The sequence below is a fragment of the Marmota marmota genome, unplaced genomic scaffold, assembly GCF_001458135.2.
Source record: "Marmota marmota marmota unplaced genomic scaffold, marMar, whole genome shotgun sequence".
NCBI classification, from domain to species: domain Eukaryota; kingdom Metazoa; phylum Chordata; class Mammalia; order Rodentia; family Sciuridae; genus Marmota; species Marmota marmota.
Genome location: NW_025999900.1, coordinates 66,959,842 through 66,982,910, shown reverse-complemented (window position 1 = coordinate 66,982,910; position 23,069 = coordinate 66,959,842). Strand labels below are relative to the sequence as shown.

The following is a 23,069-nucleotide window of genomic DNA, read 5'->3' as shown; positions in this document are numbered from 1 at the left end:
CAGAGCAGGGCCAGGGGCTGACTGGGGGGCCCCAGCAGACCTGTGGGCGGCATATGAGGGGAAGGCCGAGAAGGGCCTGACAGCTCCGGGGGATCTACCCAAGACCGGAGGCTGGGGGAAGAGGGGAGGCCTAGAGAAGGGACTGGTGGGGCTGGCCGCCGCCAGGACGCCGGGCCGGGGCGGAGCGAGACTTGAGAGAAACTCGGGAGGCAAGAGGCGGAGAGCCAGGCCCCCGGTCTCGGTGGCTGGGGTGGGTGGGTGCACCTCGACCCGCAGGGGCAGATCCAGGCCGGGCGGGAGCAGGTCCAGGCGCCAATGAAGGCGCCCACCCTTGCTGGGCCCCAGAAGAGGTTCGCGGGGCCTCCGGGGGAGCCCTCCAACCCCGCCCCGTGTCCGCCCTCCCCGCCCCCTGCCCGCCCCCAAACCCACCCCGCCCCCTGCCCGCCCTCGGCTCCGCGCGCCATTGCCCGCGCCCTAAGGCCGCGCGTCCCCTCGCTCCTGGCCATGGCGGGCCTGGTGCTGCGCCCAGCCAAGGGCTACCGGGTAGTGCTGCTCGGCAGCATGGACGTGGGCAAGACCGCGCTGGCCACACAGTTCGCGTGCGGCCGCTTCCCCGAGCGCTGCGAGTCGTCGGTGGAAGAGCTGTTCAGCAAGGTGATCGAGGTGAACGCGGCGCCCGCGCTTCTGGAGATCGTGGACACCGTGGGCGCGGACCACCTGGTCACCCTCAAGGACCTATACATCAGGAACAGCGACGGCTTCGTGGTGCTCTACAGCGTGTGCAGCGAGGCCTCCTTCGAGGCGGTGCGGCCGCTGCGCGAGCGCATGGGCCGGCTGCGGGGGCCCAAGGCCGTGCCGCTTGTGCTGGTGGGCACCAAGGCCGACCTGGACGCCGAGCGCCAGGTGCTGACGGCGCAGGGCCGCGCGCTGGCCCGCGAGTGGCGCTGCCCGTTCCTGGAGGTCACGGCCAAGAGCAAGATGATGGTGGACCGCGTGTTCACGCAGGTGGTGCGCGAGATGGAGGCCCTGGCCCCGCCGGAGGAGGCGCCCCGCGTCCCGGTCAACGCCCATAATACGTGGCCGTCCGAGAGGTTCATCGGCTAGTGTGCCGTGGCCGTCCGAGAGGTTCATCGGCTAGTGTGCCACCGTGATCTACCGCGTCGGTCGCGCTTCGTGACTTCTGAAGCTCAGTGTCGGTGCTCAGTGCCTTTTAAAAGAAAGCTCCCACGCCTAGACAAGTGTGTGCTTCTGCATACCAGCTCCGACAGCGCTCCGGCCGCCTGCCTGCCCAACCCTGGCCCAAACTGTGCCACTTTGTTTACCTCTGACTGCGCTACAAGAAGAAAACAAAAAAAGCTCATTTCCCCCTGTGTGGAGAAAATACCCTCTTTTCTTTCATTGGAATTTGTTATGGACTTGTGTTGTTGTGATTAGCACCCGGTTGATGTTTGCTTTGATTGAGGACGGCCACCTGAACTTTTACGTGGGCCGTTGCCGGAGGTTTTCTCGTGTTTCCTTCTCCTTCACAGCCTGGAATTGCAGCAGTAAGATTTTCCTCGGCGTTATTCTAAATATAGTTATGACATACACAACGTTGGTTTGAAAGGAGATATTGTTGGAGGGGGACAACTGCCCACACAAAGAGCTCAGAGCTGCCTGTTTGTAACTGGCATCTAATCGATTTCTGCCACTGAAAATTGGAAATAAAAAAAAAATGGCTTTAGAAGTTGATGGTTTTTAGAGTGTCTGTCTGACTTACCTGTAAATGTGTAATTCCTAAGGTTTTCACACACTGCTTCCAGTTATTCTCCAGGAAACAAGCTGGTGACTAGAGGGAAGGGTGTCCAGCTGGTAGGGAGTGTTTTGGCAGAAGTGCTTTGGGGAGCCAGTGTTGGCCAGGTTGAGATGTTTTGTCTGAATACCTGTATAGCTGAACGGTGACAGAGCTCCTGAAACAAGCAGATCAGCAAGGGTGTTTTTGTATAGTTTTCACATAATAACAGGAGATTTTTCTATTATATGATAAATGTTAAAAACTGACCTTTGAAATGAGTACGTTATATAAATTTGCACAAATTAAACAATTTTACCTCCCTAGCTGCAACATATATATATTTTTTAACTTAGGAAGCCATCTTTAGTAATCTCCTAAAAAAAAAATAAATAAACAAGGAAGCTCAAAACTATGCCTATGAACTGAAATAATTTGTTAAAGGAAAGTTATTTGTAAAGTGGTTATGAGGCTCTGTTTATTTGCATGATATGTGATTTTGGGGTGGTACTGGGGATTGAACCTAGGAGTGCTTTACCACTGAGCTACATCCCAGTTCTCCTTATTATTTTACTTTTGGGGGATGCTAGGAATCTAACCCAGGGTTACTTGCATGCCAGGCAAGCACTCTACCACTGAGCCACACCCCCAGCCCTGATATGTGGTATTTTAATAGAAGATAGACTTTTTCTTACTGTAAAGGTTATGTGTCAGAGCTTTACTGCAGATCCACTCCTGGGAATGCTGTCCAGGAGGGCAGTTCTCCCTCTCTTCCTCCCCTTCCTGAGATGGGGTAGGCAGAAGCTGCTGACTCCGCTTCCCTCCTGCACCCTAGATCAAGCCTGGCCACCTCCTGGTGGTGCTGTCAGTCACCTCTCTGAGGGGTTGTTTCAGAGGAGACGGAGGGTGAGGCATCAGTGAGGGGAGCACTTTCCAGGCCTGAGTCACTGCCACTGTCAAAGCTGCCCCTCCTGCTGAGGGGAGGGGTCAGCATTTTGTTCCCAGCCCTGAGAGCTGGCCCCATCCATGACTGGAAGCAGGGTGTCTGAGTGGGTTCCCCCCCCTTCACACATACACACACCTCACTTTCTGACTCTCCATCTGCCTGTGCTGAAGCCTCCAGGGAAGGTTTGTGTCCCTGCGTCCCAGTTCCCATGGATATAAGGGCTCCATCCAGGGAAATATTCCCAGCGGCCATTTCTGCCTTTGGATCCCACTTGGATCCAAGTTTCCGACTGAGGGCTGTTTTTGGCTGAGCAGTCAACTGGATGAACGAGGGGGCCACGTGGCCAGCTCCTCCACCCTCAGGAGTGCCTTGGGAGCAGCTTTCTGGGCATGTGCACACATGTACAGATCCACATAAAATTAAAGACCTGCAGTCGGGATTTCCCTTCTCTTCCTGTATTTCTAACTTCCTTGTGTTAGGCACCAGTCGCCTCAGTCCCTTCAGAGATGGGCCTAAGTGACTCCAGAGTGAATTTGCCAGGGGCTGCTTCCCTCCTGCAGGCACCCCGGTGGCTCTGGGTGGGGGAGGTGCCAGGACCTCCCAGTTCTTGGCGCTGGAGTCCCACAGGGATGTGTCAAGTGGCTGAAGTTCCACTCTGTCCAGGGCGGGCTGTTCCTCGCCAGGGGCCCAGGCCGCAGGGAGTGGTGTTCGGGCCGACAAGATGCTGAGGATTCTTTGGGTGGGTTTAAAACACTTGCTTCCTGCTTCTTCCCAGCACCGTCAGTTGTGTGATCTGCCTCTTCTCTGCTGCTGGAGGTCTCCCTGTCTGTGTGCAGGGCAGGCCCTGAGAGGTCCACAGGGATTCCTGCCTGCTGGTCCCCACGCCTGTTTAACCCTTTCCCTCGAGAGTGGGCTGGACCTAGTGGCCCTCTTTTAATACATGGGCAAAAAGGTGGGATGTCACTGACAAAAAGGCCCACCCAGCTCAGCGGCTCTGCAGAGGCTCCTGACCCGCAGGACCGGGAGACGACCTGTGCTTATGTTTTATACCAGCCACGGCAGGACCTGCTTCTGGGCAGTGTGGAAGCTGAAGGCTGAAGTGCCCTGGAGGGACCTTGTTGTCCTGGAGCAACAAAGAAGCCGGGGATGTGTTACTGGAAACTGGAGGGGAAGGGATTCTGTACATGATGGCAGAAAGCACAGCCCAGCTGCCTCTGGACCTGTGGAAAGTCAAAAGTCCCTTGGAGATGGGCGACCCTCTAGGTCTCCCAGCAAGATGCTGAAGGCACCACTTGGTTCCCTCTCACTGCTTACAGTAAACATGCAAAAGAGAAATGAACAACAAGGCTGCTAAGTAATATTCCATTGTGTATAAATGCCACATTTTTTTTATCCGTTCATCTATGAAGGGCAATAAAATCATGGCATTTGCAGGTAAATGGATGGAATTAGGGGAGATAATGCTAAGTGAAGTTAGCCAATCCCCAAAAAACCAATGTTTTCTCTGATATAAGGAGGCTGATTCATAGGGAGGGGGAGTATGGGAGGAATAGATGAACTCTAGATAGGGCAGAGGGGTGGGAGGGGAAGGGAGAGGCATGGAGTTAGAAATGATGGTGGAATGTGATGGACATCATTACCAAAGTTCATGTATGAAGACAAATTGATGTGAATATATTTGTACACAACCAGAGATATGAAAAATTGTGCTCTATATGTGTAATATGAATTGTAATGCATTCTGCTGTCATATAAATTTTAAAAAATTAATAATAAAAAAAGAAGGTTGCTGAAAAGGGACCAGTACTTGGTGGGAATCTCAGTGTCTCCAAATGATGAAAGACACTACATTTAAAAAATGGCTTCCCAACAAATCCTGAACCCAGGAGAATTGGCCCACCGTGTAGCTGTGGGTATGACTATAAAACCTCCTGTTGAGACATCAGAAAAGATCAAAGGTGATGCCCACAGTAATCCTCAGTCACACCAAAGGTCCTTTAAAAAGACCTTTAAAAAGATGGTGTGCCCCAATCAGCAGGGCCCGGGCTTTGCTCCAGGCACGCCAGCAGGAGCCCAAGGTAGAGAAGGACTTATCCCAAAGGCTTCCTGTGTTTCTTTTCTCTAATGCTCAATGGAAATCACAGGGAGGCCACAGACTTTGCCCCCAGGACTGGGGTTTGAACCCAGGCTCTCTAATGCTGAGTCCAGTTCAAACTTGCAGTCCTACCACCTCAGCCATTTGGAGGCTGGGATTACAGTGGTGGGTCACCATGGTCTGGCCCACAGAGGTTTTGAAAGAATTATATCAGCACAGATACCACCAGTATGGACTTAAAAAGCAAAGCAGGGGATTGGGGCTGGGGCTCAGCAGTAGCACACTTGCCTGGCATGTGTAAGGCACTGGGTTCAATTCTCAGCACCACATATAAGTAAATAAAATAAAGGTCTATCAACAACTTTAAAAATATACATTTTTTTTTAAAGTAGGGCAATACAAAATGAAAGGAGATGTTGGAAGGAAGTAGCCTGAGAAACTGTGAGACCACAAAGTGTGCTCTCTTCCATAAAAAATAAATAGAAATTTTAAAAAAAAGAGATTCGGGGGCCAGGTACGGTGATGTACACCTGTGATCCAATGACTCTGACACAGATTCCAGGCCAGCCTCAGCAACTTAGTGAGCCCCTGTCTCAAAAAAAAAAAAAGAATTCAGGGAACAGAGTCAAGAGCTCAGAGGGTGGGACCCAAGCCATGGAGAGTCAGTCACAGACCTGAAGACCTGTCAAAGAATTGCCAGTATTTGCCCAGCTGGCTTTCAGAGTTGGCATGGACCTGAGCTCCTCTACCAGTCGCGTGGTACAGGACAGCTGCAAGAGCAGAGCCGGGCAGGAGGCGGCGGGAGGAAAGCCGCCTCGTGGAGTCATGGGTGTACTGGCCTCGAGAAGCTACGCTGGAGGAGCTGTATAGACAGGACTTGATTTAGATGACAAGATTGTCAACTGAAAGCTGATGGCACCTGGGAGGTGAGATCAATCCATTTGGTAACGTTAGAGCAGCGTTCCGTATACTCAGCACGTTGCGTTCCTGAGGTTAACTTCAATAGACTATTATTTTTAAAAAAAATTTTTCTAGTAGTGGATGGACACAATAGCTTTTCTTATTTTTATATGGTGCTGAGGATCCCACGTGCAAGGCAGGCGCTCTACCACTGAGCTACAGCCCCAGCCCTCAATTGGTTGTTATTTGAAACAAACCTTTATATAGTGATGACTTGGCTTTGCTAAGACGTGTTTTATAGTTTTCCATCTGTGTCCATCAATGAGATGTGCTTGTGATTTTTTTCTTTAGAGTGCCCTTGTTTGTGTTCGTTATCAACATTAAACCACATACCCACACACACAACACACATATGCACAATCTAATAGTCTTTTTCTTTTCTCTGGTAGGTTCTGTTAAAGATGTGAAATGATCTACTCTTCCAATATTTTGTACAAATTACTTTTAAATGCATCATTTGGAGAAAATTTAATATTTCTTTAATTGTTAGAAGTTTTGGGGTTTTTGTTTTGTTGTGGTGCCACAGATTGTACATTCGAGGCAAATGCACTGCCACTGAGCTATATCTTCAACCCATAATTGTCATAGGTTTTATTTTTTTTTTTTTTGTCATAGGTTTTAAATTGTCTTCTCAGTTTCCTAATTTATATTTTCTAGGAAACTACCTATCCAATGTCCTTTCAAATGTATTGAACAAAACATTCATATCAACCTCTTACTACATTTTTAATAATTGTAGACCCTCTGGTTAGGTTTCTAGTTTTCTTCCCAATATTGTTTATTTTTACCCTTTAGCTCTTTCTTTTTCTCTGTATCTTTAACCTAAAATTCATAAAAGAAAAGGCTGCTAAGTTCTCAGGAGGACACTCTGGGTTTAGCATGCAGGATATTTATTAGAGCTGTTTAGCCAGGCATGCTGGCTCCTTTCAGCAGCTCGGGAGGCTGAGGCAGGAGGGTAAAGTTTGAGACCAGCCTCAGCAACTTAGGGAGACACTAAGCAACTTAGTGAGACCCTGTATCAAAACAAAAAATAAAAAAGGGCTGGGGATGTGGTACCCCTGGGTTCAATCCTTGTTGAGAGAGAGAGAGAGAGAGAGAGAGAGAGAGAGAGAGAGAGAGAGTTTAGAGGAAATCAGGCACAGGGGCAAATGGCAAAAACCTCCCTCCACGGGAGGCTGAGGCAGGAAGATCACAAGTTTGAGGCCAGCCTGGGCACTGTCTCACAATAAAATTTTTAAAAGACTGGGATGTGGCCAGTGGTAGAGTGCTTGCTTAGCACGAGTACCACGAAGAAGAAGGAAAAGAGGCAGCAGCAGAACTTTGGGGGAAGTGCCTTGCCGCAGTCTGGCTGGGCACAAAATCACGAGCCACTCACAGCCTTGTAGATTCAAACAGCAATACTTTATTCCCGAACTCACACCGGCACTCTACAAACGCGTTCTGGGGCAATTCACGTTCTGGATCCCAAATACCCTCTGAGTCCCGTGAGAACTCAACCGGAACTCAAGGAACGGGTGAGCCTGAGGCAGCAGGATATGCCCTATTCCCAGCAGGGTACACCTTAAACCTGGAACCGCCCTAAACCCAGATTGTCCTAAACCGGGAACGCCCTAAACCCGATCTGCCCTAAACCCGGATCCGCCCTGGTCCTTGAGCAAGGTCACCTTACATGCAATGACACTGCAAATGACCTGGGTCATGCCATGCGTCATTCTTACTTAGCAATGGCCCTCAGCAGTGCCTGAGGATGGAAGGGGGGCAGGAGGGCAGAGGGGAGGCTGAGCTGTAGGGCACCCTGTTGACAGCCTCAGCCAGCCCCATGGAGAGGGACCCTGGAACTAGGATGGCCCTTCAGAGCTGTCCTGAGCTAGGTCAACATGGCCAGGACCAGCACGATGTGAGGGGTCCAGGGAAGGGGTGTGGTGTTGAGCTGAGCGGCCCTGAGGGGCTGACCGCTGAGGTCTGCCCACCAGGGGCCTCCAGCAGCCATAAGCGTGTGAGGGATACTCTAGGCACTCCATCATGGCTGAGCAGGACCGCAGTGCTGTGCTGTGCCCTCCTGGGCCACCTGTTGTCCATCCTCATCAGCTGACCAAAGGCTCTCTGGGGGCTTGAACTGGGACAGAAGCAGGAGACACAGCCACCAACACACCATGGCCTATTCATCAGCCAAGGCTCCTCCTGTCACAGTCCAGCGCTGGGGACACGGTCTTCCCACGTGTGCGGCCAGGTAGGGTGGCACACACGCCTGCCTGCCAGGCAGAGAGCAGTGGCCGGCATCAGGGAGCTGGCCGGGCTCCCCCTGGTGTTCTGGTGAGCACAGAAAGTGTCAAGGAACACCGACATCACCCGAGGCCCCTCGACTGACAGGAAAAGGCAAGCAGGAGCCCCTGTCCTGTCCAGACACCGCAGGTAGGAATACACCCACTCCACAGAAACCACCCCACCCTTTGCAGTCCCAGCCTCACCTCCTCCGTCCTCCTTCTAGGCAAGATCCCCGGGGCCCTCAGCCGCCCCTGCAGAGCACTCACTTCCTTCCACTCCCACCCCAACCTGTCCAAGAATGGACCGAGAGACACAGGAACAGAGAAGCGAGGCCCTCAACACGGTCCTGCGAGATGGGGCGCCTGGTGGTCAGGCACACCCAGAGTGGGTGCATTCACATCTGCCCCCTAGAGCCACAGGACCCTCCCTGGTTCCTCATTGGCTGAGTCCTGTGGGGTGCACTGCCTTCCAGAACATCACCTAGGTTTACTGTCTCCTCCTGGGTTGTTTAAGGAAATGCACCTCTAGTTGTCACCACCTGCCTTTGTTCTCTTGTGGCAGGAAAGTCTTCTTGTTTGAGTGCCTTTGGGGTGAGGCAGGCCCCTTCCTCTCCCCTCCTGTTGGTCAGAGCCTGTGGGTTTTCACGTTTTGATGTTAACTGCATGTACATTTCCATTCTGCTTATTCCCCTCCTGCCTTTCTAACATCCCAGTTTTGTATTTAAGGCTAAATAACATTCTGAAAATGAACCATTGACCTTCCTCTCCTCACACCCAGCCCTTCTAACACCCTCTCTGGAGCCCTGTGGTCCCGCGCTGTGTGCTCCCCCTCACTGCAACGGGCTGTGGTGTAGAGAGAGTCGCTGTCCATGGACAGGTGTGTCCCTGGAGTCCTCAGCTGGGGTGTTCACTTGGCCCAGGCTGCTTCGTGGTGCTGAGGTCACACTACTTCTGGTGACAATCTCGTGGCAGTCAGGGTGCTGGCAGCAGAACCCTCCTTAGGTAATTTAGCAGGTGCTGATTTCATAGCCATAACCAAACGTTCAGGAAACTAAGTAGTACTGGAGGGACTGGAGAAGGTCTGGGCGTGGCCTCTGAGGATGCTGCAGAATAATAAAGTGGTGGGCGGGGACGTGTCTCCAGGGCTGCCACCAGAGCCACGGTGTCCAAGTGTCCGGGAGAAGCAAAGCTGGGCTCCCAAGTCTGCCTCCTGCACCTGGGGACTGGGAGGGGTCCTTGGCACATTGCTCAGAGGGTCCTCAACGTTCATGACCCTGCCTTTTGCAGAAAAGAGCAAAGAGCTGCAGAGGCATGGCCTCCAAGCACCTGCAGAAGAGAGGGCAGGCGACAGCCACATTCCAAGCCAGACCCAGGCACAGGGCGCGAGGGCAGGCGGCTGGCACCTCTTCCCCAGGGCAGCCTTGAGCAGATGTGCTGCCCGCCTCGAGATTCTTCTCTTCCTTTCTTTTTTTCTATAAAAACAAACCTCTGCATTCAACCCCACAGATGCACACTGTGTGACCGGCAGGAGGAGCAGGGAGCCTCGCACAGCTGGAGGAGACTGTCTTCTACTCAACCCCGGGTGGAGGCTCTGCCCCTGTGGGGCCACTTCCAGGGCCACCTCTGAGACTCTGACGTCAGAGACTGAAGGCTGATGCCAGGCTCAGGGTGCCCTGCAAACATGCACCTGTGGAGGGGTATCTTGGGTGGGCATTATGGGGCTTCTGGTGATATGAGGCAGATGGTCCTGACTGCACTGAGAACCAGGAGGGGCAGGTGCCCCTGGGGAAGGGTGAAGTTGGGTGCCAGAGAAGGTACAGGACAGTTTCAGGACAACGGGGCAAATAAAGAGCTCCTAGGCGGAGACCTCGGGGCTCAGCCTCTCTAGCCGCAGCACCCTGACACCCTGGCACTCTGCATGGTGTGACGTCACTCTTGTTTCACTGTCCTATGGCCAGGAGTGACCCAAGGTTGTGGGCTGCAAAGACAGCACGTGCCAGATGGTGGGTTTTCTCACGTTCAGAGAGGCTGGTGTCCTGGAACCTAGGGTGGCTGTGGTATGGCACCAGCTAGCCAGGAGCCCCAGGACACTGTCCAGTGCCCTGTCAGAGAGTGGGGTGGGGGTCGACTTAGGGGCAAAGCCTCACTGTTGAGGCTGGGAGGTGTCCCTGACTCCCCAAGGGCAGCAGGCAGCCTGGGAAAGGAGAGCTGCAGGACATGGGGCCAAGGGCTTTTCTGTCCCTGCCCACTTCTGACCCAAGGAGGTCATCACACAGGGGAGAGGACACCACCAGGGGGTGAGGGGCTCTCTGGGGGCCCACCAGAGTGGGAGGAGAGGGTTGAGCCCACACTGCTACCATGGAGGAGAGCTGGGCCTCGGCTTCTGCCTGGGCATTGGAGGGGTAGGAAAATGGAACTGTCACATTCCTTAATGTCACATCAACATCAGCAAAGCTTTCCGTGACGTGGTTCTTCAGTGGGGACAGGTCAGAATGAGGATGAGGCTTTGGGGGCTCATTTCACCTTGGAGCATGTTCAGATGTCTAGGGCTGGTGAAGGGGAAATCAGTACAGAATCCAGCTCATTTTAAAAATGAGCTAAAAGGAAATCCTCCCTAGAGTTACAGAGAGAAGTCTTTCAGGAGCGTGTTCTCGTAGGCCCCTCTGGAAACAGGCTGTGAGAAGCGTGCATTCATCAGAGATCATCTTTCTGCTTTAATGCTGGTGTTATTTTAAAATATCCAAGAACTCAGACAAAGCAGGTTGATGGGTAAACACTGAGGGCCTCAGACGGCCTTTAAAATGCACTTGCAGGGACTGGGGTATGGCCCAGTGGTGAGCGCTGGTCTAGCAGGAGTGAGGCACTGGGTTCCATCCTCAGCACCATATAAAAAATAAATAAATATGGCCAGGCAGTAGTGTCATACGCCTATAATCCCAGCAGTTTGGGAGGCGGAGACAGGAGAATCGCAAGTTCAAAGCCAGCCTCAGCAATTGGGAGGCGCTAAGCCACTCAGTGAGACCCTGTCTCTAAATAAAATACCAAATAGGGCTGGGGATGTGGCTCAGTGGTCAAATGTTCCTGAGTTCAATCCCTGGAACCAAAACCAAAAAATCAGTCAATCAATCAATCTATTTTAAAAGAATTTTAAAATATATTCATTTTTTAAAAAAAATGTATTTGCAAACTCAAAAACTCTAACACACACATACCACACACACACACACACACACACACACAATCAATAAATTGGCAAAGGAACTGATCAGACACTTCACAGGAAAAAAAAATACAAATGGTCAGCAAATATATAAAAATATTTTCAACATCTACAGCAATTAGAGAAATGCAAATTAAAACTACATTGAGATTTCATCTCCCTCTAGTCAGAATGGCAATTATCAAGAATACAGATAACAATAAATGTTGGTGAGGATGTAGTGGAAAAGGTACATTCATACATTGCTGGTGGGACTGAAAATTGGTATAATCATTTTGGAAAGCAGTATGGAGATTCCTCAGAAAATTTGGAAAGGAGCCACCATTTTACCCAATGATCCCACTACTTGGCATATATCCAAAGGATTTAAACCAGCATACTATAGTGATGCAATCACATCAATGTTTATAGCAGCTCAATTCACAATAGCCAAGTTATAGAACCTAGGTGTCCTTCAACAGATGAATGGACAAAGAAAATTTGGTATTTATACACAATGGAATATTACTCAGCCATAAAGAAGAATGAAACTACAGCTTTTGCCAGTAAGTGGATTTAACTGGAAACTATCCTGCTACGTGAAATAAGCCAATCCTAAAAACACCTGAAAGCCCAATGTTCTCTCTGATATGTGGATGCTAACACACTCAAAGGGGTAGGAGTGAAGAATATAAGTTCACTGGATTAGACAAAGGGGAATGAAGGGAAAGGAGAGGGACGGGAATAGGAAAGACAGTGGAATGAATCAGACATAACTTTCTTGTATTTGTATATGAATACACAACTGTAAAACTCCACATCATGTACAAATACAAGAATGGGAAGTCATCCTCCATGTGTGTACGATATGTCAAAATACACTGCACTGTCATGTATATCTAAAAACAACAAATTTTTAAAAAGGAAGAAAAAAAATAAAATGCACTTGCCACAGTAGGTCCTGTCTTCCTCCCCAGGCTGATGTTGCCCCTACTCTGAACTGACTTTTGAGAAAGACGATAAAGAGCAATTATCCAGTGAGAGAAGACTATAGCTAACACTTCAGAATAAAATTCACAAGACAAATGGAAAATCATTTTGCTTGCACTGAATGTACTGATGCAGATGTCAAATAAAACTAAAAGTCAAAAAGCAGCAGATCCGAGCCTGGATCTGGAGCACGGGTCACCCAGGGCTGGTGCCCCCTGGCTTTCCCAAGCGTCCTCTCCAAGCCGAAGGTGCTCTAGCAGCAGGCAGAGCTGCAGATACACTTTACCATGTGTGAACCCTCTTAGAATTATGAGGCTGCTCTTCAGCTAACTGGTCTGTGAAAACATTAGGTGCAAGGGTCACAACTGTTGGGGGCCATGTCCCATCTGTGCAGGGAGCTGGGGCTTCCTGGTCGGAACCCCAGAGCATCAATGTGCCACTGGAAGGAGTCCAGTTGCCGCTGGATGGAGGCTCCCTTTCCTTTTTCACTTCCTTTAAAAGACACTAACTAGGTAATTCTAAGCTCAAGTGCTTCATCATTGTGAAGTATGAACATGGTTAAAAAACCAACAAAATATCATTGGAAGAACCACCTTGGGCTGGGATTATGGCTCAGTGGCAGAGCGCTTGCCTAGCATGTATGAGGCACTGGGTTTGATCCTCGGCACCACATAAAAATAAATAAAATAAATGTATTGTGTCCATCTACAACTAAAAATATTTTTTAAAAAATTACCTCTTGCCTTTAGGCCATTATTAGGAACTTTAGAGATAAAAGGCCAATTGATAAGAACAGATTTAGTACCCACTAAAGCATGGGTGAGCAGGCTATTCCCCGTCCACACATCTTGGAGGTCAGCTCCCTGTTCACACCAAGGCCCCATCAAAAGGGACACTCAAATGCTGGCACAGGACCACACAGCAACTTCCACCTGGGCCTCAGGTGACAGCTGAGTCTCTGCCTCCTGCCCTGCCTGCGCACACACCTGGTCCACCGGTGCCTTGCTCTCAGTTGTGACCAGGGCTCTTCCCCAGGACATCAAGAATGAGAAGACAATGAAACTATTCCCAGAGAAACAAACATCAAGAGTTTTATTAACAGGTAAGAGTCTATGACTAGAGGATGCACTTCAGGAAACAGGACGAGAACCCAGAAAGAAGTTTTGAGAAACAAGAATGGTGGAAACAGAGGTGGAAGGGCCACAGTCACTCCACCAGAGCCTGGATGGACCTGTTGCTTTGTAGTTAAGACGAAAGGAAAAGAGCCAGACTCTCCCCAGCGCCCAGAGCACCTGGGACGACTCTCCCCAGCCTCGTGGGAAGCAGGTGCTGGTGGGGGAGCAGCAGATGACAGAAGGACTCCCTCCGGAGGACAACCGAAGTGCTGCAGGTAAGGTAGACAGGAAACAACCAGGGCAATATCAGGACAGGGCGGGCGGATCTGGAAGAGGGAGCCTGGCACTGGGGACAGTTTTCTCCTGGGAGGAACCCAGGACAGATGGAGAGCCGAGCTACACCTTCCAAAGCCCCAACTCTGCGTTGAGAAGCCCGGCCTGTGAGAGACTGCAGACGCGCCCAGCCGCTCCTGCACACACCGCTGTCCCCTGGGAGCTGGGGACCTTTCCTGCCTTTTTGTCTGATGCAGCTGGGACTTCCGTTGGACCAAAGTGGTTCATGGGGTGTCATGTCAGTCCAGGCCGAAGCTGCGAGAGGACCAGCGGCCTCCTCAACCGTCCTCCTGGGTTATGCCACCACATGAGCAAGTGACCACCAGCCCTCACAGCCAGCAGAGGGGGTCTGGCTGTGGGAGGGAACGCTGGGACAGTCCACTGCCAGCTGAGCCCCTGCTGAGCACTGCCACAGGCGTGGACCACCCCAAGCTGCGTCCCTCAGAACAGTCACCAGCGCTAACATGCAGGGTCAAAACAAATAGTTAATCGTTTAAACTTAAGCTCGAGGTCCTGGGGGTGGGAAGTAGGATCAGATCAGCGCCCTTAGCCCACCTGGGTGGGTACACAGGTCAATCCAAGGGGGCTTCGGGCTGGGGTCTCCAAGGTTGCTCCTGCAGTAGAGGGTCAATTGGGAGTAAATCAGTCTTCAGAGAGACCAACGCCCCATTTTTAGAAAGAGTTTTCAGGAAAGTCTCCAGCTCTGAAATTAGATGTTTTTATTGTGTTTATGTGTTTTATTGTTTTTATGTGGTTTTATTGATGGTGCTGCCAGACAACTGGAAGAACCACGGATTTTTCTGGAGGATGAAAATAACCTAAGCTTCAGGTTCTTTCTGCAAAGGATTTATCCATGATGTAAAGGAAGAGAAACAGGCCACAGGGAACAAGGTGACCAGACGGAAGCAGGAGCAGCCCCGCAGAGATCTGAGGTGGTGGCTTATCAGACACAAACTTGAAAACTGCTAAGATTGTTCTACCCCCGGGGACCCAAGCTAGAAAGTTCCAACAGAGGTTGAAAAAGCACAAGAAAGCCACATGGAATAAATAAAAAATAATCAAATAGGAATCCTAGAACTGAGAAGTGTAATAACTTACACTAATTGACGAGTTAACTATGGGTCAGACACAGGTGAAGAGAACATTAACAAACCCAGAAGGACCAGAATAAATTATTCAGAATAGACCAAAAAGTAACAAATAGAGAGGAAGGTGAGAGGCAGGGCCCCGAGGAAGTCGCAAGGGCTGAGTCCTGGGAAGAAAGGGGAAGTGGACCAGTGCCCTTCAGGAGCCATGGCTGAAGCTGTTGTAAATGGAGCAACGACAACAGATACAAGAGACAGAGGCTGCAGATAAATAAAAAGAAGTCGCCCCAGAGATATCTCCGTGCGGTTCTAGAACGCCCCCAACACCCGGCGCCAAAGGGAGACAGAGGGAGCCCGAGTTGACTGATGATGAAAGTTTTAACAAGAACAATGAAGTTCAGAAGTCAGGGGAAGGACAACTTCAACGCACGGAAAAAACCATCGCAACCGGATTATCAAATCATCTTTCAAGAATGAGGACTAAAAAAGACGTTTTCAGCAGGAAAGAGGTTGTCACCAGCATTCACACTGAAGCAAGCTCTAAAGGGTGAGCTTCAAACAAATGGAAAGGGACACGAGAAGAAATTGGAAACAGCGCGTGACACAGGGGCAGAGCTCAGAGAAGGTGGCACGGCCGGGCTGGTGATTGCACTGGTGGGTGGGGTTCAAAAAAACATGGAAATCAAACACAATAACACCATCAAGTCCCTTATGTTCAGGAAGCTAAAAAGGTCTTGAGTAACTTTAAACTTTGATAAGTTAATTGTGAATATTTGAGATTTTAGGCAGAGGCAGGAGAATCCCAAGTTCAAGGCTAGCCTCAGCAACTTAGCGAGACCCTGTCTCAAAATTTAAAAATTTAAAAACATTTGAGGATTTAGTTCGGTGGTAGAGCATCACAGTTCAATTCCCAGGACCAGAAAATAAATAAATATAATAAAATAAAGTAAAACAAAGTTTTAGTGTAATCATTTCAGAACTGAATACTTAAATAGAATGAATAGAAGAAACGACAAGGAAAAAAAAATCTACCAGAAAGATGAGAAAAAGAAAATAGGGGCTGGGCCACAGCTCAAGGGTGGAGCGCCTGCCTTGCACATGTGAGGCCCTGGGTTCAATTCTCAGCACCACTGTGTCCATCTACCACTAATAAGAATAAGAAGAAATAAAAGAATAATAGGAAAAAGAGAAACCAAAAGAGTTACGTTGAAACTCTATTATATTTTAAAGACATTAACTAAAAATGCAATTAAATTTCCAACTTACAAAACAAGAATTGTCAGGACAGATTTTTTTAAAAATCAAAACTACTGTTGTTAACATATTTAAAATAAAAAGACATGTAAGGGTTAAAAGCAAGACAACAGGTTTGTGTGCAAACGAACCAGCCCAGTGTGACTCTGTCCCTGGGTAACAGTGCACTCTGAGGCCGTCCAGAGGGCTGAGGGAAGTGGCCCCACCTGTACCTGAGACTGGCTGAACACTTCACCCATCCACATGAGAGGCACTGGCCTGTGCCCATACCCTTTCCTAGGTCATCCTTCATCTTATCGACTGGGAGGTCAGGTGTGAGTGGTCAGCTCTGTGGGAGAGGACTCTCAGCTTCAGACACACTGACCATCATGTTCAGAGGCAACAGGAACTGACAGGTGTCGGTTTGCCCTCCGGGTTCCCAGCTCCTGCTCAGGGTTGTGGCTGCTCTTGAAGGACCCTTCCTGACCACTGTCCTGTGGACATGGAGCTCCAACATCTGACCTGGGGACTTCAAGTGACCCATGAGCACCATCTCCCTGTGTCCTGCTCAGAAGAGGACCTGGAAAGGGCGGTCCTGGCCTCCAGGGAGCCCCCTGGACTGAGCAGAGCCCCTCCTGCTTCTCCCTGAAGCCCTCCCTGTCCCCCCTGGTGGCTGCCTCAGGAGCGGGCGTTCCCTCCACTCAGGCGAGGACATGGGCAGCCCTGAAGCTTGTAGCCACATGAGCAACCTGTTCAAAGCCAAGGCCGGGAGGCCCTGGGAGGCTTTTCCTGCCCTGCCCTGTTCTGGGAAAACCCAGCTGCAGAGGGCCAGGGGACCAGAGGCAGGACTGTGGCTCCCATTCTCCTTTGTCCCCACTGGTCCTAGAGTCCCATGGGGGCCACACAGGAGGAGGGGGCAGGAGAGGGGTTGACCTGCAGAGACCCTGACAGCCTGGGGGACTGCGTTTTAACCCTTCCAGCTTTGGGCAGGGCCACCTCGGTGGGTTTTGGTTTGCACGACCCTGGTGACGGAAGAGGCTGAGCAGGTGCTCAGGAGAGGGGTGAGCGCTTGGTGCTGTGCTACACAGACCTTGGTGCCTCTTCTGTGCAGGCTCAGTTGTCCCAGGGGCTCCTGGGTCCTGCTCTGGCTGTGTGCAGTTTGGCAGTCAGCCCTGGGTTTCAGGAGATGTGTGCAGAGTTGGGAGGGAGGCCTCCCTCTGTGGCTCACTCCGTTTCAGAATCTCCCCTCCATAAGTAGCTGCTGGGGCCACCTCTGACCTCTGGCTCCTCATCGTGGCTGGACCTGGCCTCCTGGTGGAACTGTCTCCTCTAACATAGTGATGCCTTTTGGAGTGTCCTCGGGAAAAGCTGATCGTGGCTCACCTTTGCTCCCGCAGGATGGTGTCCCCATGGGCATCTGCAGCTGTTGGCTGAGCTCCAGGGCCTCCAAACAGTTGTTCATTTTTGTCCAGAGTTTACAGATGTTCTCTCTCAGAGTCTATTTCTGAGATCTTCCAGTTTGTTCCATCTGCTTTTGCTTTTTTCCTCAGGCACAGCCTGGAAGACAGCAGTGTCCTCTTCCTTGACTTTGTATAAAGCATGTTGTTTATCTTGTGTAGCATCTGCAGTCACATTTTTTCATGCTTTCAAAATTTAACTTAGAAGATGACAGAACAACCTATTGGACGTCCTTTGAAGTCTGGAACCCATGTCCACTCCTTCATATATGCAGAGGCAGGAGTGTGGTGCCGGTTCGTGGTGTGGGGTTTATATTCCTAAGTGGGCCAGGCATCTAAGGAGCAGTCTTGAAGGAGTTAAGTTCCAGTCAATGGAAATTTGAAAGCACCTGGGCCCCTCCCCCACCATCCACAGTCCCAGCTCCATGTCACCTGGCAGAGGCCAGCTTCCCCTGACTCCAAAACAGGGAACGGAGGAGACGGCCTGGGTGTCCACACTCCCCAGCAGGCCCTACATCCCACGCAAGGCTGCTCTGCTCCAGCCTGAAGCCTCCCTTGGGAGGCAGGAGGTGCAGGCTCACTGGGTTCCAGCAGGGCTGTGTCTGTGGCACGTTCGTACCTGGTGAGACAGGGCATGTGGCCTGCCTGAAGGAAAACTCAGGGCAGCACGTGTCCTTCAGGAATCCTGGGCCCCTGTGGGGAGGAAGCCTCTCCCCACCCAACTCGCCCCTAGAAATGCCCAGCTGCAGCCCCGGGCCCTCTAGGGCCCACCATTGACCTCAAATTAGGCACAGCTGGGGCCTCTGGCCACACTCAGGCTGGCTCCCCAGGGCTCTAGCGCCCCCACCTGCTCCCCCTCTGCTGGGTAGCCCCCTCAGGTGGACTCAGGGCAGCGCCTGCTTCATGGAGTGCTCTGAAAGGGCTCTAGAATCAGAGGGGCTGGCCGTCAGAGCTCAGACTCCTGGTCACAGGGGCCACTGCCTGGCAGGGAGAGCCAAGTGGGAGGTTTGATGCAAGGACCTCGTTCTGGACCACAAGTCTGCCCCCAGCAGGGCAGGCCGGACCTGGCCCTCCACTGGTGCTGGACACAGGGATCTTTTGACCCAACAGGCAAGAAGGGAATCGACTCAGGCAAGAACACGCAGGCAAGGCCTTTGCTGGGACTTCCAATGAGGAAGAAGACACGGCTCTGACAGGAAGTCAAACTAGCCCCAAATGAAAGAAGGCCGCTGGTTCCGCTGGACATTGCAGGGCAGGCGGGGTAACTGGCCTCGGATTGCTCAACTCCAGCACTCGATCAGCCCTCCAGATACTATGAGCGTGCATTCAAGAGCATGCACAGAGACCTGAGCGCCACAGGCTGACCTTGGTTAAGGTGACACACACCGAGCCTCCTGGGGTCAGCTGTCAAGCCTCGAGCCAAGGCCATAAGTACATCTGTCCTTTGTCCCTAGGGTGGTCCCTGGCTCACCGTCAGGCAGAAAGAAGGGCTGAGCTGGGAGTGGCCCTGCACACAGGACTGGAATTTTGCCTTTTGACATTAGTGCCTTTGAAAACGCAGGTTTTCATTTTACTGTCATCTTAACCTCCCCGCACTTTGGGGAAAGAGAGACAGGAGCAGCCCCTCCCCTGTACACTGGACTGATTGCCCCCCTGAGCGCAGTGGCTCTCCTGTGGGACGTGAGGCACCTCCTAGAATGCCAACCAGGTGCCTCTGAGAGGAGACAGTGAGACAAAACAAGTCTCCTGGCCACCTCTGTCCAAGCATAGACACAAACCTGGGCCAGTCTCAAAATGCCCAGTAGCCCTGTCTTGGCTGAAATTCATGGAGACTACTATTTCACCTACTGCAGCATCATCCTCATGTGAGTCTGCCCTCCTGCAGGTGAGATGTATTGAGGTGCCCAATCACAAGATCATCCACTTCTTTCATATACATATTTTTAGTTGTAGATGGATACAATACCTTTATTTATTTTGGTGTGGTTCTGAGGATCGAACCCAGGGCCTCATACATGCGAGGCAAGTGCTCTACCACGGAGCCAAAATCCCAGCCCTGAATTGTATACTTTATAAAAGTGACTTCTGTCTCCATGAAGCTGTTTTTTAAAAAGGGACAAGGATTCCCAGACTTGACCCTTGTAAGGTGTCACCTCTGGGAGTCTGGGGCAGGACAGGCTCTACCAGGTATGCAACTACCTGTGTTGAAAACTGTTTCCAAATGAAAAGGTGTCATAATGGATTAGCTAACAACAGATTCCAGTGTTGAATGACCCCCGTTAGGAACTGAGAATCCACTTAAAGCATTCCAAAGTGACTCTGGCCGCCTCTCCCAGTGCATCCTCAGGCCGGTGCTCAGGGCACCCTGGACTTCCTTCCCAGGTGGAGTCCCCACTTCCCCCAGGGCCTGCCTGGGGAGAACTCTGCCCCTTCCAGATGTCTGAGTTCGCTGGTTGGTCCAACTCCCTTCTGCCCCCAACTTCAGCAGCTTTTTAGGGGCAGCCAAGGAAATGGAGCATTGTGTTGCCGACTCAGGGGTTTTCCATGAAAGAGGCACAGTTTATGCCTGGGCCACTGCTTGCTTGGGTACCATAATGTCACAGATATTGGTGGGTCAGGGATCTGATAAGGGACAGAAAGTGTTGTGATCAAAGCAAGGCAGTCTCCAATAGCATTTAGCTATTTGGCAGGTGAAGTCTCCCTGTCCCCTTCCATTAGACAGCTCCTGTTGGCAACAGTTGATTATGTTAGATTTGAAGATAGGACCTGAACGCAGGGAACCTCTGTGATGTTGCCAGCCTGGGTCCCCAGGCACCTTTCTCCCACCCCTAGACTGCAGTACCCAACACAGCATCCACGAGCCACGTGGCTTTAAGCACTTCAGATGCCCATGTCAGCCAGGTGCGGTGGCCCACGCCTGTAATCCCAGCTACTTGGGAGGCTGAGGCAGGAGGATCACAAGTTCAAGATCAGCCTGAGCAATTTAGAGGGACCCTGTCTCAAAACAAACAATAAAAAGGGCTGGGGATGTAGCTCAGTGGTAGAGTTCCCCTGGGTTCACCCCTCAGTCCTGGGAAAACAAAAGAAAAAAGAAAAAGAAATGCCTACACTGAGCTGTGAGGTCCTTGCAGAACAAAAACCAGTTCCCTAAGACCCAGTGGGGAAAAAGCAAGTGTGAAATATCCCAGTCACAATCTCGTAGTCAGTGAATGTGGACACATGTGGAAATGCTCCTGTTTCAGCTACAGTTGGTTACAATTCCACCTATTTCTTTTTACATTATTTTGACATGACTGCTAAAAATGTGCAATCACTCATGTGGCTACATTGTGACTCGGGTGGCATTTCCCATGGCTGATGTGCATCGTCCCTTCTCCCCACAACCCCAGCTCTCCTCTGGACAGGGCTTTTATCACCCTACTACAAAATAGACAGGCCTTACTACCTTGCTAAGGGACACTGAAGTCTCCCAGGCGTGGCCAAACATGGATATGCCTATAGCATTTCTCCAGAAGGACATTGGTGGAGGGATCAGGCAAAGGCCAGATGTGGAGTGTCCACTGCTGTACCCACACGTGCCCCATGAGATTGGTGATAACACACGGGACCATCTAGTGCCTGCCAGGCCCCTTGGGCCTGCTCCCAACCCTCTGGCCATCTCCCTGTATAGGGGTCATCAACCCTCAGGGGTGGCAATGGCTGGGATGGGAGAGGAAATGAGACTACCCTGTAGGGGTCACCGTCCTGGTGCAAAGGCCCCTGTCCACTGGGCACAGAAATGGAGCACTGGAGGGTCCCCTCAAAGTCCTCTCCCCTGCAAATAAACTGTCTCTGTCACCATCCAGGTGCCAGAGGCATGAAGGCCACTGTGTCCCCAGGACTCTGGGCTCCCACTGTTATTCTGGGACTTCCCACTGACTTTGTAGACAATCCAAAATACACTCAGGAAAGCCTGACTATGTTCCAGAGCCTGGAGCCCCTGTTCTACCTGCTCTGTTCAGCAGGGTGTCTTGGGCTGGGCCACAGGGACACAAATAGGGATCCTGCACAGGTGAATTCAGCCAGTCTTCACCCCACTCAGGTCCTCTTCTCCCACCCCTGTGGCAGACCAGAGACCCCATTAGATTTTGGCTATAAAATCTCTCTCCTGCTGGGCCCCCCTTTCTCTCTTGCCCTCTCTCTCTCTCCTCCTCTCTCTCTCTCTCTCTTGCTTTCGCTCTTTCTCTCGCGCTTTGCTCACTCCCTCCCTCTCTTTCTTCTCTCTTTCTTCTCTCTTTCCCTGTTCTCTCTCTCTCTCTCTCTCTTCCTTCCCTGTTTATCAAACACGGCTGCAATAAAGATCTCTTGGTTGCTCTGAGTGTCGTGGTCACTTTTCTTTCAGCCTGGCCCCAGTGTGACTTAGACAATGGGTTAAAATGGTCCCCAGCAGGGACTTTTGATTTTCAAATCCTCACTGATTTGGACAATTTCTGTCGCTGGACAGGGAATTGGGCAGAAGTTCCTTAGGCTTTTTGGGATTCGCTCCCGTCCTACCCTCTGCTCTACCTGTTCTACTGCTCAAGTTTTCCCTGCTAGGGAAAATCCCAAACCCCTTTCCTGTTGTTCTTCTGTATCTTCTTCCTCCTTCCCAGATCTACCCGAGCTGCTCTCAGCCCCACCTTCCCATCTTCCCCCTCCGTATCTGCCAGTCCTCTCCCTCCTCTCCTCCCACACCTGCACCTCCCCCTCCTCCTGCTACCACAGCTCCTCCTCCCCTGCTCCAGGACCCTCCCCCTCTTCTCCCTCCTCTCCTGCAGCCATGACTCCTCTGCCACCTCTTCTACTGATATAACCCCTTCCCCTCCCACCTCAATGGATCCTTCCACCCAATCACTCCTCTCTTCTGTCAGTGCCCATACCTGGTTCCCCCCAGGCCCTCTTACCAGCTAACCCAAAGCTTCTTGTCCTATCAGGAAAGTGGCTGGCACTGAAGGGATTGTCCGAGTACACGTCCCATTCTCCCTTCAACATCTTTTCCAGATTGGACTCTTTTACTTATATTAAAGAATTCCAATACCTCTCTCAGACTTATGATCTTACCTGGCATGATGTCTTTCTCTCCTCCTCCCTGACCCTGGATGAGGAACCCGCATCCACCAGGCCACATGAGGTCGTGCTGATCAAATTCGTTTAACAGATATAACTCTCCCCACAGGTGAAGCAGCTGTTCCCCTAACCAACCCAAATGTGACTACCAAGATGGCCAACAAGGTCACCATCACTGTGCTTGCATGGTCCCATATCTTATAGTGGGCATGGCAGGTAGTTTCCAATAAGGTGGTTAACTTTGATAAGCTGAGAGAAATCACCCAGGATCCAGATGAGAATCCAGCCTTATTTATCCACAGCCTGACAGAGGCCCTCAGCTGGATCCTGAGTCTCCCTCCAGGGCTACAGTGTTAGCAACCCATTTCATTACTCAGTCAGCCCATGATATTAGAAAAAACTCAAATGAGCTGAAGAGGGCCCTCAGACCCCTATCTGAGATCTGGTGAAAATGGCCTTTAAAGTCTATAATGCCCAGGAGGAATTGGCCGAACTAGCCAGGCAGGCTCGATTGCAGAAAAAGGTAACACTTCAAA

At 51.1% G+C, this 23,069-nt stretch overlaps 1 protein-coding gene and 1 non-coding gene across 3 annotated transcripts; one reads left to right on the top strand and one right to left on the bottom strand.

The window, feature by feature from the left end:
* The first annotated feature begins 434 nt into the window (after positions 1 to 434).
* On the top strand, positions 435 to 1,729 carry LOC107145801 (ras-related protein Rap-2c-like). Of its 2 annotated transcripts, XM_015489794.2 has the most exons (2): positions 439 to 1,091; positions 1,126 to 1,729. In XM_015489794.2, the coding sequence occupies exons 1-2, from the start codon at positions 505 to 507 to the stop codon at positions 1,136 to 1,138; spliced, it is 600 nt and encodes a 199-aa protein (XP_015345280.1). In that variant the 5' UTR covers positions 439 to 504; the 3' UTR covers positions 1,139 to 1,729. The 2 variants fall into 2 exon arrangements, with proteins under 2 accessions (XP_015345271.1, XP_015345280.1); XM_015489785.2 differs by lacking the exon at positions 1,126 to 1,729 and having other exon boundaries at positions 435 to 1,104.
* Positions 1,730 to 2,349: 620 nt separating this feature from the next.
* On the bottom strand, positions 2,350 to 2,421 carry Trnaa-ggc. The gene has a single exon. It is a non-coding gene; the product is annotated as a tRNA-Ala (tRNA).
* Between the last annotated feature and the right edge of the window lie 20,648 nt (positions 2,422 to 23,069).